Consider the following 13,288-nt stretch of genomic DNA (forward strand, 5'->3'; position numbering starts at 1 on the left):
CTGGGCAGCTCGGCATGCACCTGAGCCGACGCCCCTGGTCCCTGAAGCAGTGCCTCTGCGGTCGCCGCCGCTGCCGCCGCCATGAACCGTTTCAAGGTGTCCAAGTTCCGGAACGTGGAGGTCCGCCTGTCCCGCCGCGAGGTGAGCCCAGCCCGCAGGCCCCACGCTCTCACCCCAGAACCCGGCCGCCGCCCTTCCCCCAGCCCAGGCCCTGCAGGGGGACCCCGGGGTTTTGCCGGGACCTGCGAGCCCTCCTGCCCCGGGGCGCCCCCTTCAGGCCAGGGCCCCGGTGTCCTGGGATGCCCCGTCGCCGGCGGGATGGCAAAGGCGGCAGTCCCGTGGCGCGCTACGGCCATTCGGTGGTCCCCGAGGGCCGTCTGTCCCGCCCGCTTGCCCCGGGACCCCCGAGGCGGCTCAGCCCTCCCGCTGGGGCCGAGGCCTGAGGCCTGCGAGGCCGCCTGCCTGCTTGGCTTCCGGTCGGCCTCGCCGTGGAGTCCGGGCTCGGGGCACCAGGGGCATCCTGCTCTTCGTCCCCGACGCCCAGGTCGCCCCCGCCCGGAGCGAGGTGCGGGAGGAGCGCCCGTCTTTTCCCGGTCTTGGCCGTCGGAGCGTCGGCTGGGAGGGGAGCCCCATCGGCCCCACGCGCGCCCCTCCCGCGGGTTTCCGCCGGCGCTTCCTCCTCTGCTCGCGCAAGCTCTTCCCCTGCTGGGGTGATGCTGCTGCCTGTGGCTGGGTGGAGCCCGGAGGAGCACGAGCTGAGAGGATGAGGAAGGTGGCGGACCCCCCTCCCAACCCCCGGAAGGGCAGCCGGCGTCTCAGAGCTGATGCCAGACCCGATCTGCTGCCCGCTGTGTCGTTAGGAGGGCCTGGGGACTGACCCCTAGTGACCCAGCTAGCGGCGCCAAAGCAAGCCCGGGCAGCCTGGGTAGGTCCCCAGCGGCTGCGACCACAACGCTGAACACGACAGCGTTTTCCACTTACAGCGTCCTGCGAGCAGCGGGCACTTGTGGCCAGTTTCAGTCAGTGCCTTGAAGCGCGCACAGGAGGAAAGTGGTGACGAGAGGGTTAATTTCAGTAGATGGGGTGGTAGGCTGCCTGGAGGAGGTGGCATCTCAGCGGAGGCCAGATGGGTGAGAGGTGGAAGGGAGCCTGGTGGAGGATGGGGGGCGGTGGTCAAGGAAGTGTGGCAACAGGTGAGTCCAGAGTAGCCCCACGGAGCCCCAGGGCCAGGTGAGAAATTGGGTTTTATTCCGAGTGCGGTGAGGTTGGGGGTGCTCAGGCCCTTGGTCCGAGTGCAGTACGTGGAGGGGTCTGCAGAGTCCTGGAGCGGCCCTGGAGCTCACGCTGGCCCAGCCTCGGTTTAGCAAGGCCCACAGGCGGCCGGGACCACAGGAGGAACTTCAAACAGTTTCTGGCAGGGAGGGGGGAGAGCGGAGACCCCTCTGCTTTCCACAGTTGTGTCCTGCCGCTGTGTTTGTGCAGTGCAATGAGAAACTCGGCGAGGCCCTCCCGTGCCGCCCACGGCGGTGAGCGTTGGAATGGATGTGGCCGTGGGTGGACTGGGACGTGGGGTGCTCCCTCACCGGGGGCAGGCAGGAGTGTGAGCGGTGCCCCTCTGTGCACAGAAGGAATACGGGGACCTCGCCACCTTAGTGTCCTGACGAGTGTTCCTCCGCTTCCCCGTGAGGGCGTGGTCCCAGTGCTGCCGTCCCAGTCCCGGCATCTGGGACCTCCGGGATTGGCCTCCATGTTTCCCACTCTGTTCTGCTGCTTGGAGGAGATACCTGTTGAGTCTGACCAGGTGCTCACCTCTCCTTTCTCTGCTCTTTGCCCTCTTCATCAAATACAAACACCCTTGGGGCCGGCGCTGTGGCTAGCAAGTAAAACGGCCACCTGCAGTGCTGGCATCCCACATGGGCACCGGTTTGAGTCCTGGCTGCTCCACTTCTAAGGTAGCTTCCTGCCAATGTGCCTGGGAAGGCAGCAGCCGATGACCCAGGTGCTTGGACCTCTGCACCACGTGGGAAACCTGGAAGAAGCTGCTGGCTCCTGGCTTCAGCCTGGCCCAGCCCTGGATGTTGGGGCCATTTGGGGAGTGAACCACTGTCTCTGTGCCTCTGCCTCTCAAATAAACAAGTCAATCTTAAAAACAAAGATAACAGAATAATCCCTATCTCTCCATGTGTGGGCTTGATAGCTTGCTGACTTCACTTGCCCTGAGCTTATCTGACAGCCCAGAATCCCTTGTTAGGGAACTGACTTGAGTGAAATTGTACCCTTCATTACCTAGGTTATCATTTCAAGAACACCTTACATTTTGCTTTTTAAAAATTCAGCATTTGTTTGAAAGGCTCAGAGACAGACAGATACAGAGTTCTTCCATCCGCTGGTTCACCCTCCAGCTTGTCTCCACAGCCGCAGCGGGGCTGGCCTTGGCCACAGCCAGGAGATGGGAACTCCGTGTGGGTGGCAGGGACTCAAGTACTTGTCATCACCTGCCACCTCCCAGGGTGCACATGAGCAGAAAGCTGGAATTGGAAGTGGAGCTGGGACTGCAACCCGGGCATTCCAGCATGGGACGCAGGCGTCCCAAGCGGAGTCTTAGTCAATGCACCAAGCACCCACCCACCCACCTGCATTGTGGGGACAGGGTTTGATCCAGAGGAAATGCCTCTAGTGGTGCAGCTGTAAGGCGGAGTTCCCTGGATGATACCCCACCGCCTCGCGCTGGTTGTGAACAAAGCCCTGTCCGTTACCTCACCTTTCTGATTCTTTATGCTCAGGCCTGGATCAGTAACATCCAAGCAGGGACTGCCCCTTCGAGTGGGAACCGTATCAAGTCCAGCTGCAGCCTGATCGCCTTCAACTCCGACCGTCCAGGTAGGGGCTGGACAGAGATATGGGCTTTCAGGCGTTGCTCAGGCCAAGTTCAGGAGTGGGTGCCAGGCCTTGGGTCGCTACACACTGGTCAGCGTGCAGTAGGCAGCTGGATTTTGATGAGGGCAAGGGTGGACTCCGGAGTGTGGCCGGGAGGACAGGTGCGGGAATGAGGCTGAGTTCGCAGCGAATGCCACATGCTGCCCCCTCCCCATCAGTGGGACACAAGAAGAGAAGAGGGCCTGCGTGTGGTGGGGCTCTCTCCACTGCTTGTGACTGCTCAGCCCCGGGACCGACTTCTGGAGACGAGCTGGCCTGTCTGATCAGAACTCGGGGCTCACCTGTGCCCTCACATTTGATAAGGAACCTCTTTGCCCAGGGTCTTCTACATATTTAATGGGTGACAGTTCCTGCGTGGGGCGGGAACCTAGCCCTGGGCCTGGAGGCTCTGAGAAGCTCCAGGGCCGAGCTTTTGGGACTTGTCTCCTCTGGGAGTCTTGGGCAGGGAGGTGGGTGGTCCCTAATAGCCGCAAAGTGAGAGCCCTGTGTTTGTTCAACAGGTGTGCTGGGCATCGTGCCTCTGGAGGGCCAAGGAGGGGACAAGAGACAGGTGGCCCACCTGGGCTGCCATTCAGGTGAGTGGTGCTGGCCCCAGGAAGCCTGGAGCACTGTCCCTCTCCCAGGCTAGGAATTCATACTCACAGGGGACCACAGCCCCATGGTTTTCCAGGTGCCCCCGTTTACACTGCACGTTCTGGCCTGGGCACAGGGGAGGGCCCTGGATGCTCCACGTGGTCAGGCTGGGCAAGGGGGACATGCAGCGGCCAGCCCAGGCCCCAGGCTGCTGCTGGCTCCTGTTCATTGCTGAGGACTCAGCCCCGTGTGGCTCTTCACCCTGAGGACTCAGCCATTTGTGGCTCTCCACTGCTTTCCCGGAGCCTCGTAGGAGCGCTGCACACCAGGCACCCACCAGCCAGGCTGCTGGGCTGTGGGCTGGAAATGGGCTTCACAAAGGGAGCTTTTGTTGGCTGCAGCTGCTTCTGGGGGCACCCAGCATCCCGCCTGGCAGCCTGCCCACTCCCAGCAAGCAGTTTGCTCTCCCTCTCCCAGGCTGAGGCTGCACCGGTGGCTAGCTTGGCTCCCCGTCCTGCCGCGGGCGGCTGTAGTCCTGGCCATGTGTTGGGAGACCTAGGGGTGAGGGAACGGAGTGGGTCCTTGGTCCTTCGGCCGGGCGTGCGGCTCAGTGTGGGGTGCCGGTGGTTAGTGACGTGGTGAGGATTTGCGGCAGGAGCTCTCTGGGCTTGGTACCCGCCTGCGTTCTCCCAGCTAACCTTCACAAGGAGCTTGTTAGCGCAGCTCTGTTGAGGTGCCGTTTCCATGCCGTCGACGTCCCCTGTTTGAGGTGAAGAGTTTGATGAAAATCGCAGAGTGGCGCCCCACGCCCGGCTTTGAGCGTTTTCCACCAACCCCAGAGGATCTCTGAGCCTCTGCGGGCTGTCTTCCCGCTCGGGGCCAGAGGGCTGCCGCCTGCTTCTGTAGACAGCTTTGTCGCAGCCCCGCCGCTGCCGTTCCTCGCCGTCTCTGGCATCTGCCTGCTCTTCTGGCTGCACAGCTGAGTGGCTGCGGCGACCGTGGGCCCTGAAGCCCTGAGATCTTGCAGGGAGCGCTGGCCGCCCTGCCATCGAATGGCCTTCTCCAAGACGCCTCGTACCACCTGAGCCATCTGATGCCTGGCACGCGTTCTTTCAGACTGGCTCCTTTTCCATGCAACGTTTTAGGGCCCGTGTATGTGGTAAACCCGAGGCTCGGGGCCCTGAGGCATTCACCAGGGTTCAGATAGCCAGTGTCGGAACCCGGCGGGGAGCCGCCCCAGCTTGGTGATGCCCGCTAATTGTGAGCCCCTGTTTGAGGGCTCCTCTGGCGTCAGTGAGCAGGCTGTCACCCCGGTGTGGCTGCGGCTTCTTGGAGCCCCTGCCTGCAGGAGCAGCCTGGCAGGAAGCCGCTCTGGGCGGTGGCTGACTGCGGCTCCCTTGGAGCCTGCTGCAGAGGGGCCAGGTGCTGTTCTGCCCTTGTAGCTGTGGGTGGGGAGCGGGCCTGGGGTGGTCTGGGCCCTGGCTGCGGCCTCTTGTATGAGGGCACCTTGCCTCCGCCGGCCCCTTCAGCCCAGCAGCGAGGAGCAGGGGCAGAGTGGCGGGGAGCACCGGCATTGTGGTTGCAGTGTCAGGGCTGTGCAGGTGGCGGCCGTGGCCTTTACGAGAGGAGGTTCCGGAGTCAGGACCCAGGCTGCCTGGGCCTCACCCTCATCCCTGCCGCTTCTTGGCTGTGTGACGCTGGACAAGATCCTTACCCGCTGGGTTTCGTTGTCCTCGTCCCCCCGCTGGGATCACTGTGGGGATCCAGTGAGGCACGTGTCTGAGGCTCTGAGGCCACGTGCTCAGATCGCTCCACGCGGGAGTGCATCGCTTTCTTGCTGGCACTGCCACGCTGCCCAGGCTGGTGGCTACCTGGGTGGCAGGGTGTCCACAGCTCCAGGTCCAGGACTGTCGTGGTCCTGCAGCTGAGAGTCCAGGCGGGGACCCTCCTGAGGGCTGCCTGTCCATATCTACCCCGTTTTCTCCTGTTGCCTCTCCTGTCAGCCCCCTGGGAGGAGGTGGATGGCAGAGGATGGCGGCTGTGCCCCTGCTGTGGTGACCCCAGGCTGCAGTCCTGTTCGTTACCCGCCCTCCACCCCTTGTCTTGACTCCCACACCCCCAGCCTCGTTCCCCCGGCGCTCTGGTTCACTCTGAACCAGACCTGCCCCAGCTTGCTTAAGCCAGAAAGGGGTTTGCCGGGCAGCTCCTGGGGACTCCATACTGAAGAGGAGCTGGATGTCAGCCAGGTGACTGTGTCCCTGAAGTGCCTGGTGACCCCAGGATCTTCCTGCCCTCGGCCACCCTGGGTCAGCAGGCTCTTAGGCAACTCTCGGCTGCCTCCGTGTGGCCAGAGCCATCCTCTCCAAGCCCAGGGCATGGTAGCAGGCTCAGCTGTTCCTCTCCCACAGACCTGGTCACGGACTTGGACTTCTCGCCCTTCGATGACTTCCTCCTGGCCACGGGCTCAGCCGACAAGACGGTGAGTAGAGGCAGTTGGAGGAGCTGCTGGCGGTTCCACCCACCCGAGTCAGGGCCTCCTGAGCCCCCGGAGCTCTGCCCCCACTCCTGCACTCCGGGCCCCTCCCTGGGTTTTGGTTTCCTGGCGCTCGGGACAGATGTGGGGCTGCAGCACCTCCTGCTGGATCTTTGTGGGGATTGAGTGAGGCTTGTGCACGGCAAGGACTCGGGTACGGTTACGTCTCAGTCTCATTCTTTCCAGAGAAAGCTCACAGGTTGGGCCAGATCTAGCTTTTTCGGTCCTGGACCCACCCTGGCTCCCAAGTGCCTGCTTGGGGCCGTGGCTGTGATGTGCCCTGGGGCAGCAGGGTGAGGTGAGGTGGGAGGCTCAAGGGGCCGGTGAGTGCCCGGCGCCTTCTCCGCCAGCCTCTGACCGCACCGTGAGGCCCCTGAGCTGGCCTTCCCTCTCGCTCTAGGCCCTGGCTGCCAGGGTGGGCGGGGTTCCCTCTCTGCCTTCCTCGTGGGGCAGCCCTGTGCTCACAGCCTGTCTTCCCCAGGTGAAGCTCTGGCGTCTGCCGGCCCCAGGCCAGGCGCCGCCCTCAGGGCCCGGGGTGGTGCTGGGACCCGAGGAGCACCCCGTGGAAGCTCTCCAGTTCCACCCCACTGCTGACGGCGTTCTCGTGAGCGCGGCAGGCACAGCCGTGAAGGTCTGGGACGCGGCCGCGCGGCAGCCCCTGACAGGTACGGCCTCCGCGGCCAGCCCTGGCGCTCCCGGGGCAGCACTTTTTTCCTGGGCAGTGGCGTCGGGGCCGTCTGCCCGCACAGCAGACAAAGCTCGAGTTCCGCAGGCTCCCAGTGGGGCTGTTTTCCTTCACTTTGCCAAGTAACTTCCCGATGCTCTCAGTTCTTTAAACTGTTGGCATTGACTTCCCACCTGGGGGTGAGGATCTGGCTCTCTTGGGCACCCCCTCCTTCCTGTTGGGACTTCTGCCCTCCCAGCCTGGCCAGAAAGGAGACCTCAGTGTCTGCGTTGTTGTGGCTCTGCGCCCCAGCTGAGCCCCGCAGCCCTCCCTCGGGGCCCCCTGGACGGAAGAACCTGAGGCTCAGAGGGTTGAGGGTCACGCTGGCTCCGGAGAGTGTTCGGTGTCTGGGCTGGGACTGAGAACTGTTTTCTGAGCTCTGCCTGCCGCGGGCTGTCAGCCACGTCACCAGGTACCCCAGGCACTGGCTCCTGTGCAGTTGCGTTGTGCCATGGGGTGCAGGAGCCCCTGTGGGGTCCAGGAGGCTGGCCTGACCCTGGAGGCAGAGCTGGAGGCCACCAGCCCTCCTGTCTGTCAAGAGGGAGTCGCTTACGAAGCTCAGGCCTGTGCTGAGGCTGAGAGCCTCGTGACCCCCGGCCTGATGGCTGGAGGCAGCTCTGTTGGGAGGTGCTGCCGTTCCCGGGGTACAGGTGAGGCTCATGGTGAAGCCACTGGGCCAGGGCTGTGGTCCAGGTAGTGGCAGAGCCGGGATTAATCCCCCGGGAGTAAATCTTCGTGTAGTACTTATCTCTTGGTTTGGAACGAATTACTTCAAAACGCAGGGGCCTAAAACATCTGTAAACACCGATCATCTCACACGTTTGCGAGGGTCAGGGAGTCGGGAGCTGTTTAGCAAGGTGATGTGTGCTCAGGGTCTCGGGAGCTGCTGTCACCTGAAAGCTGGCCTGGGGGGCTGCTTCCAAGGTGTTTTGCCCACAGGCTGGGGGCAGGGGTCAGGGTTCTTCGCATGCAGGCCAGGAACCCCCTCCCAGAGTGGCGGCCGGCCGGCTGCCTGCAGTGAACAGAGCCCCAGCGAGAGCGAGTGTCTTGCAGCCGAGCCTTGGAGGTCTCAGATCGTGGCCTCTGCTGCGTTCCCTCCGTCAGAGGAGAGCCACAGGGTTCCGAGTGAGGCAGCTCCTGCTGTCAGGGAGTGTTCGATTCCCGTGGCTGCTGTTACAAAGAACCATGCACTGGCGGCTTCCGGTGACCGCGCTGTTGTCTGAGTCCCAGGCGTGGGCCGGGGTGGTCCCTCCTGAGGCCCCTGCTGGCCCCTGTGGATGGTGGAGGGCCCTGTTCTCCCGAGTCCTCACTGTCAGCTTGTCCATGTGCAGATCCAGTCGTAAGGGTTAGGGCCCAGCACAGTGACCTCGGCTTAGCTCGGCCATCAGCAAAGGTCAGTTCAGAGCTCAGTTAAGGTCCCATTAGGGAGTTAGGACAGTGACATCTTTTGAGGGGACACAATTCAGCTCATGACAGAGGCTTCAGGAATGTGTGGACATATTTGGAGATCCCTGCAGCAGGGCAGGAGAATGGCAGGAATGACCCAGTGGGGAGATGGGGGGTAGGGAGGAAGTGAGCCTGGGGGGGTGAGAGCCAGGCAGCATGTCTGAGTGGGGGTGTGGCCTGACCACTGGGGTGCAGTACAGCCCGTCTGGGAGGAGCCGCCATCCTTGCCTGCCCCTTCCAGCTGAAAGGCACCCTTGTCACCGCTGCCTTTGCCCCTGGAGCCCCCCAGGCCAGGTCCGCAGCAGCCTCCCTGCTGCCCACGTTGAAAGGTCCTGACTTGGCTGCTTCCCTGCAGAGCTGGTGGCCCACGGGGACCTGGTGCAGAGCGCAGTCTGGAGCAGGGACGGAGCCCTGGTGGGCACGGCGTGCAAGGTGAGCAGGTGACGGACAGCCCCTGGGAGTCGTGCTCAGGGCCAGCCTGGGCTCAGCTTTCAGGCTCGGTATTCACGCGGCTGAGGGGCTCTGGACTGCTGAGGGGCAGTGAGCTCCTCACCCCCAGCTGCCCCTCACTTCTCTGCCCCTGCCCTACGTGGGTCCCTATCAGATGGAGACCTGAGGGCTGCCCCAAGGCCTCCCCTGTGGGTCCCTGGTGTGTGCAGCTGGACTCCAGCCCTACACTGGGCCGGCCTCCCTGCTGGTGTCCAGGCTCCCTGCTTCCCGTGCGGTCGGGGGCAGCAGCATCTGTGCAAGGCGTGAGCCAGGCCCTGCGCATCAGGGAGGGATACGCATTGCGGGTTGAGCTGCTGCCTGCAACACTGGCATCCCATATTGGAGGGCCAGTTTGAATCCTGGCTGCTCCACTTCTGGTCTGGCAACCTGCCAATGCACTTGCGAAGTAGCAGTTGATAGCCCAGTGCTTGGGCCCCTGCCACCCATGTGGGAGACCCGGATGGGGTTCTGGGCTCCTAGCTTTGGCTCAGGCATTATGGCCATTTACGGAGTGAACCAGCAGGTGGAAGATCTCTCTATTGCTCCCTCCCTCTCTGTTACTCTGTCTTTCAAACAAATAAGTGGATCTTAAAAAAAGCATGGACAGTGGAGAGGACAGGGTCATACCCTGTGCCCTGTCCCTGAGACTGGGACGTGGAGTTCGGAGCTGCTCAGGGCTCGGACACGGAGAGCTCTGAGAGGAGCGTTCCTGGAGCTGGCGGGTGCTGGTGGTATGGGCACTGGTGGTGTGGGCACTGGTGGTGTGGGCACTGGTCCACAAGGAGATAGCACAGCGCACTGGGTGCAGAGAGCGGGGCACGTCCAAGCTGCACCCACAGAGGCAGGAGCGAAGCCGTGTGCCTGAGGCGCGTGCTTGTTGACGTATGGACAGCAGGAGAGCAGTGACGTGTTTAAAGCCATGAGATGAGCAGGTTTGCATTTGGGAGCTTCCATGGGAGCTGCTGTGGACAGAGCGGCACTGCGGGCAAGCGGAAGTGAGACGGCCCTCGGGGGAGAGAGGACGTCCTCGGCTTGGGTGGGGACTGTGGGGGGGAGTGGAGGAGAGGTGTGGCCCTGGGAGACCCTGGGCAGGAGAGAGCCTGGTGGTTGGTAGTGCGGTGGGGTCACGAGGCTGACCTGGCTCGCGGAGGGGAGAGGCCCGCACAAGAGGACGCACTCTCGTTCCTTGGGCCGCCTGTGTGAGTGCTCTGGGCAGGACTGGACACAGGAGTAGTCATAGCATGTTGAGCTGGAGCTAGCTGGAGGCGTCCTGGCAGGGGAGTTGCCGACTGGGCGAGTGAGTGGGAGGGCTCAGCCCAGCCCCTTTGCCCCCACTTGGGACAGAAGTGTTTCTCCGGACACCCGGGGCCTAAGGCTGCAAGGGTTAGAAGCGCTCATTTCCCAGGTGGATCATGGGAGGGATGGTAAGAGGAGCGACTCCTCGTCTGCCCCAGTCCCAGACCTGGGTGTTCTCATGGCACGTGGGGTGGGAGCTCGTCGTGAGCTTCCGGCAGGATTGCCTACAGCAGGCGGGGGACCGAGCCCCACTTTGTCAGTGGTCACCGGCCTAGGCTCTGCATTTGTGCGCTGGGGCTGCTTGAGCCCAGAGCTGCCTGGTGCATGTGGGACGCTGTTTCCCCTCGGACTGAGGGGGAAGCTCCCTGCCCTCGGTGCCCACTGCTGCCTGTCCTGCTGGTGTTGTCTGGAACAGAGGTGCCTCCTGGGACCAGCCTAGCCCTCTCCTGCTCCCCTCCCAGCTGCTCCCCACCTCAACCCGAGAGAGCTGGCCGCTAGGGGGCGTGCGGGCCTCGCAGATGGCAGGATTCAGCCCCTGCGCTCTGGGCGCTGCACTCCCTGCCCAGCCAGAACAGCCTCGGTGCCCCCTGTGAGCCCTGATTTGGACCCAGCATTAAACTTCTGTCTTCATGGGTGCTCACTGTGTGCCAAGGACTGTGCTGTGCCCTCAGCCCCAGTACTGGGCCTTTAAGAGGTGCCACCGTCGTCCCATCTGGAGCCGGATGCCTGTCTGTTCTGGGCAGCTGTGTGCAGCGGGAACAGCCCGACTGCCTGGTGGTGTTCTCCTGTCCCTCATCTCTCCAGGCTCTTGTCTCTCCTGCCCTGTCCCCTTCTCTGTCTCTGCCCTTCACTGTCCTGTTTGTCTCTGTCCTTTGTCCCTAGCTGTCACCTCTGTCCTCATCTCTCTGGTCTCCATCTGTCTCCAGAGGGCTGCTGCACGCACGGCTGTGGACAGAACAGAGCTTCCGTGCCAGTCCACAGGCTGTGCCTGGTGCCCACCTGGCACATGGCAGGTGCTCCATCAGCTGCTGCCAGGAGGGCTTTGCCAAGGGTGGCACGGAGCTCCGGGACCCTCTGAGCCATGCCAGGGAAGCCTGGCTTTCAGGGCCCATTCTGGGCTGTCTGCTGCCTGCTCCCACCCCATTCCCACCATCTGCTTCCTCACCCGGCGTCACACACCAGCAAGCTCCTGGCTGCACGTCTTCCTGCTGCTGGCCTGCCTCCCCTCGTGCCTCTCCCCTCCCTGTGTAAGCTCTGCTTACCTTTTTGAGGTTCTACGTGGATCCGAGCTCCTCCCCAGAGGCCTTCGCTGGGCCCTGGTCACTCATTGCTTAGTCCCCAGCACCCGGGCAGGAGCTGCACATAAAGCAGGCATTCGTTTGGGGTTGCCCTTTCATCTTGTTTGGCTTTTACTTAATGGACTATTTTCCAGGCTAGTTGTTGAGGAAGACTGAGCAGACAGCACAGACTCCCCTGCCTCTCCAGCTCCTTACTAGCCCCTCGCCTTGGCATGGGGCACTGTCGCCGTGGGTGAGCCCACGCGTGGCTGTGACCTGAGGGCTCGCTCTGTTCTGGGCATCCTCTGGGCTGGAACGTGAGGCTCTCCTGAATCCAGTGCTCCTCCCTCCCCCGCTGCCCTGGGGAGCCCTGCTCTGTCCGCAGTCTCTGGAGGCCTTTTCCAGAGGGCCACGCTTCCAGACCTCGCACCTGGCAGTGTCCACTCGGGGCCGCGCTCCCAGACCTCGCACCTGGCAGTGTCTACTCGGGGCCACGCTCCCAGACCTCGCACCTGGCAGTGTCCACTCGGGGCCGCGCTCCCAGACCTCGCACCTGCCAGTGTCCACTCGGGGCCGCGCTCCCAGACCTCGCACCTGCCAGTGTCCACTCGGGGCCGCGCTCCCAGACCTCGCACCTGCCAGTGTCCACTCGGGGCCGCGCTCCCAGACCTCGCACCTGCCAGTGTCCACTCGGGGCCGCGCTCCCAGACCTCGCACCTGCCAGTGTCCACTCGGGGCCGCGCTCCCAGACCTCGCACCTGCCAGTGTCCACTCGGGGCCGCGCTCCCAGACCTCGCACCTGCCAGTGTCCACTCGGGGCCGCGCTCCCAGACCTCGCACCTGCCAGTGTCCACTCGGGGCCGCGCTCCCAGACCTCGCACCTGCCAGTGTCCACTCGGGGCCGCGCTCCCAGACCTCGCACCTGCCAGTGTCCACTCGGGGCCGCGCTCCCAGACCTCACACCTGGCAGTGTCCACTCGGGGCTCTTCCATGTCTTTGGACTCGTGTCTAGTTTTTGTTTTTTTTTAAAAAAATTACGGTTAAAAAGAAAAGTCATGAAATACATCGTCTTAGCCATCGTTCTGTGTGCGGTGTCACGCAAGAGAGTGCTGTAAGCATGACTGCCCGCCCCGCCCCCGCCCCGCCCCGGCCCCGCCCCCACCCCCGCCCAGTGACTGCCATGCCCCTTCCTGCTTGAGAAGTGGAGCGCTTCGCCGCTTGTCCTTTGGTGACTGGCACGTTTCGCTCAGCACCTGAAGCCAGCTCCTCATGGGGGGGTCTCCTCCTCCTTTGAGGCCGCATAGTATTCCGTTGCATGGCAATTCCGGGTTTGGCTGAGCCAGTCCTCCACCAGCACCGTGGGCTTGTCTCCACCGCGGGCCGTCGTGAGCAGTGCTGTGTGCCCATGCCTCACCACCCTGCTTTCAGGTCCTTTGGCTGTGCCTCCTGACGTGGGGTTGCTGGGTCTTATGGTGGGACCCACATTGAAATTCTTGAGACGCCGCCCTACTGTTTTCTCCAGCGGGGGCACCGTTTTACAGCCCTTACAGCAGTGTACAAGGCTTCGCGTGCCCACCAAAACTTGGGTTTTTTCCTTTAAGTTTGAGGGACAGACAGACTGATGGAGACAGCTCTCGTCCGCTGCTTCGCTCCCCAAGTACCTTCAGTGGGCAGGGCTGGGCCAGGCGGAAGGAACTTAGACAGGAACTCGATCCAGGTCTCCCACGTGGGTGACAAGGACCCAGCCTCTGGAGCCGCCGCTGCTGCCTCTGTGGTGTTTGTGAGTAGGAAGCTGGGGCAGGCGTGCAGCTGGGACCCCCCCAAGGCAGGCACTCCACCACAGGATGCAGGCGTCTCAACGGCTAGGCCACGTGCCCGTCCCTGTCTCACATTTCTTGTGGTAACCATCCTAATAGTGTCGGTAATATCTGCCTGTGGTTTGGATTTCTCTCATCTGGTGGATAATGACTTTGAACATCTTTTCATGTATGAGCTTTCCTGGGAGAAATGTCT

General features: G+C 63.0%; 1 protein-coding gene across 2 annotated transcripts in view; it reads left to right on the forward strand.

Annotated features, from left to right (window-relative positions):
* CORO7 (coronin 7) overlaps positions 1-13,288 on the forward strand; it is a 49,998-nt gene continuing 36,710 nt past the window's right edge. For both annotated transcript variants that reach the window (XR_016225976.1, XM_008249600.5), the window contains exons 1-6: positions 1-141; positions 2,784-2,880; positions 3,438-3,512; positions 5,919-5,989; positions 6,525-6,708; positions 8,569-8,645. Coding sequence is in view for 1 of the 2 variants with exons in the window: in XM_008249600.5 (XP_008247822.5) it covers positions 82-141; positions 2,784-2,880; positions 3,438-3,512; positions 5,919-5,989; positions 6,525-6,708; positions 8,569-8,645 (564 nt within the window). In the remaining variant the exon portion in view is untranslated. The remainder of the gene's footprint in view (positions 142-2,783; positions 2,881-3,437; positions 3,513-5,918; positions 5,990-6,524; positions 6,709-8,568; positions 8,646-13,288) is intronic.

The sequence above is a fragment of the Oryctolagus cuniculus genome, chromosome 19 (assembly GCF_051225735.1).
Source record: "Oryctolagus cuniculus isolate XC-2025 breed Fujian yellow rabbit chromosome 19, ASM5122573v1, whole genome shotgun sequence".
NCBI lineage: Eukaryota > Metazoa > Chordata > Mammalia > Lagomorpha > Leporidae > Oryctolagus > Oryctolagus cuniculus.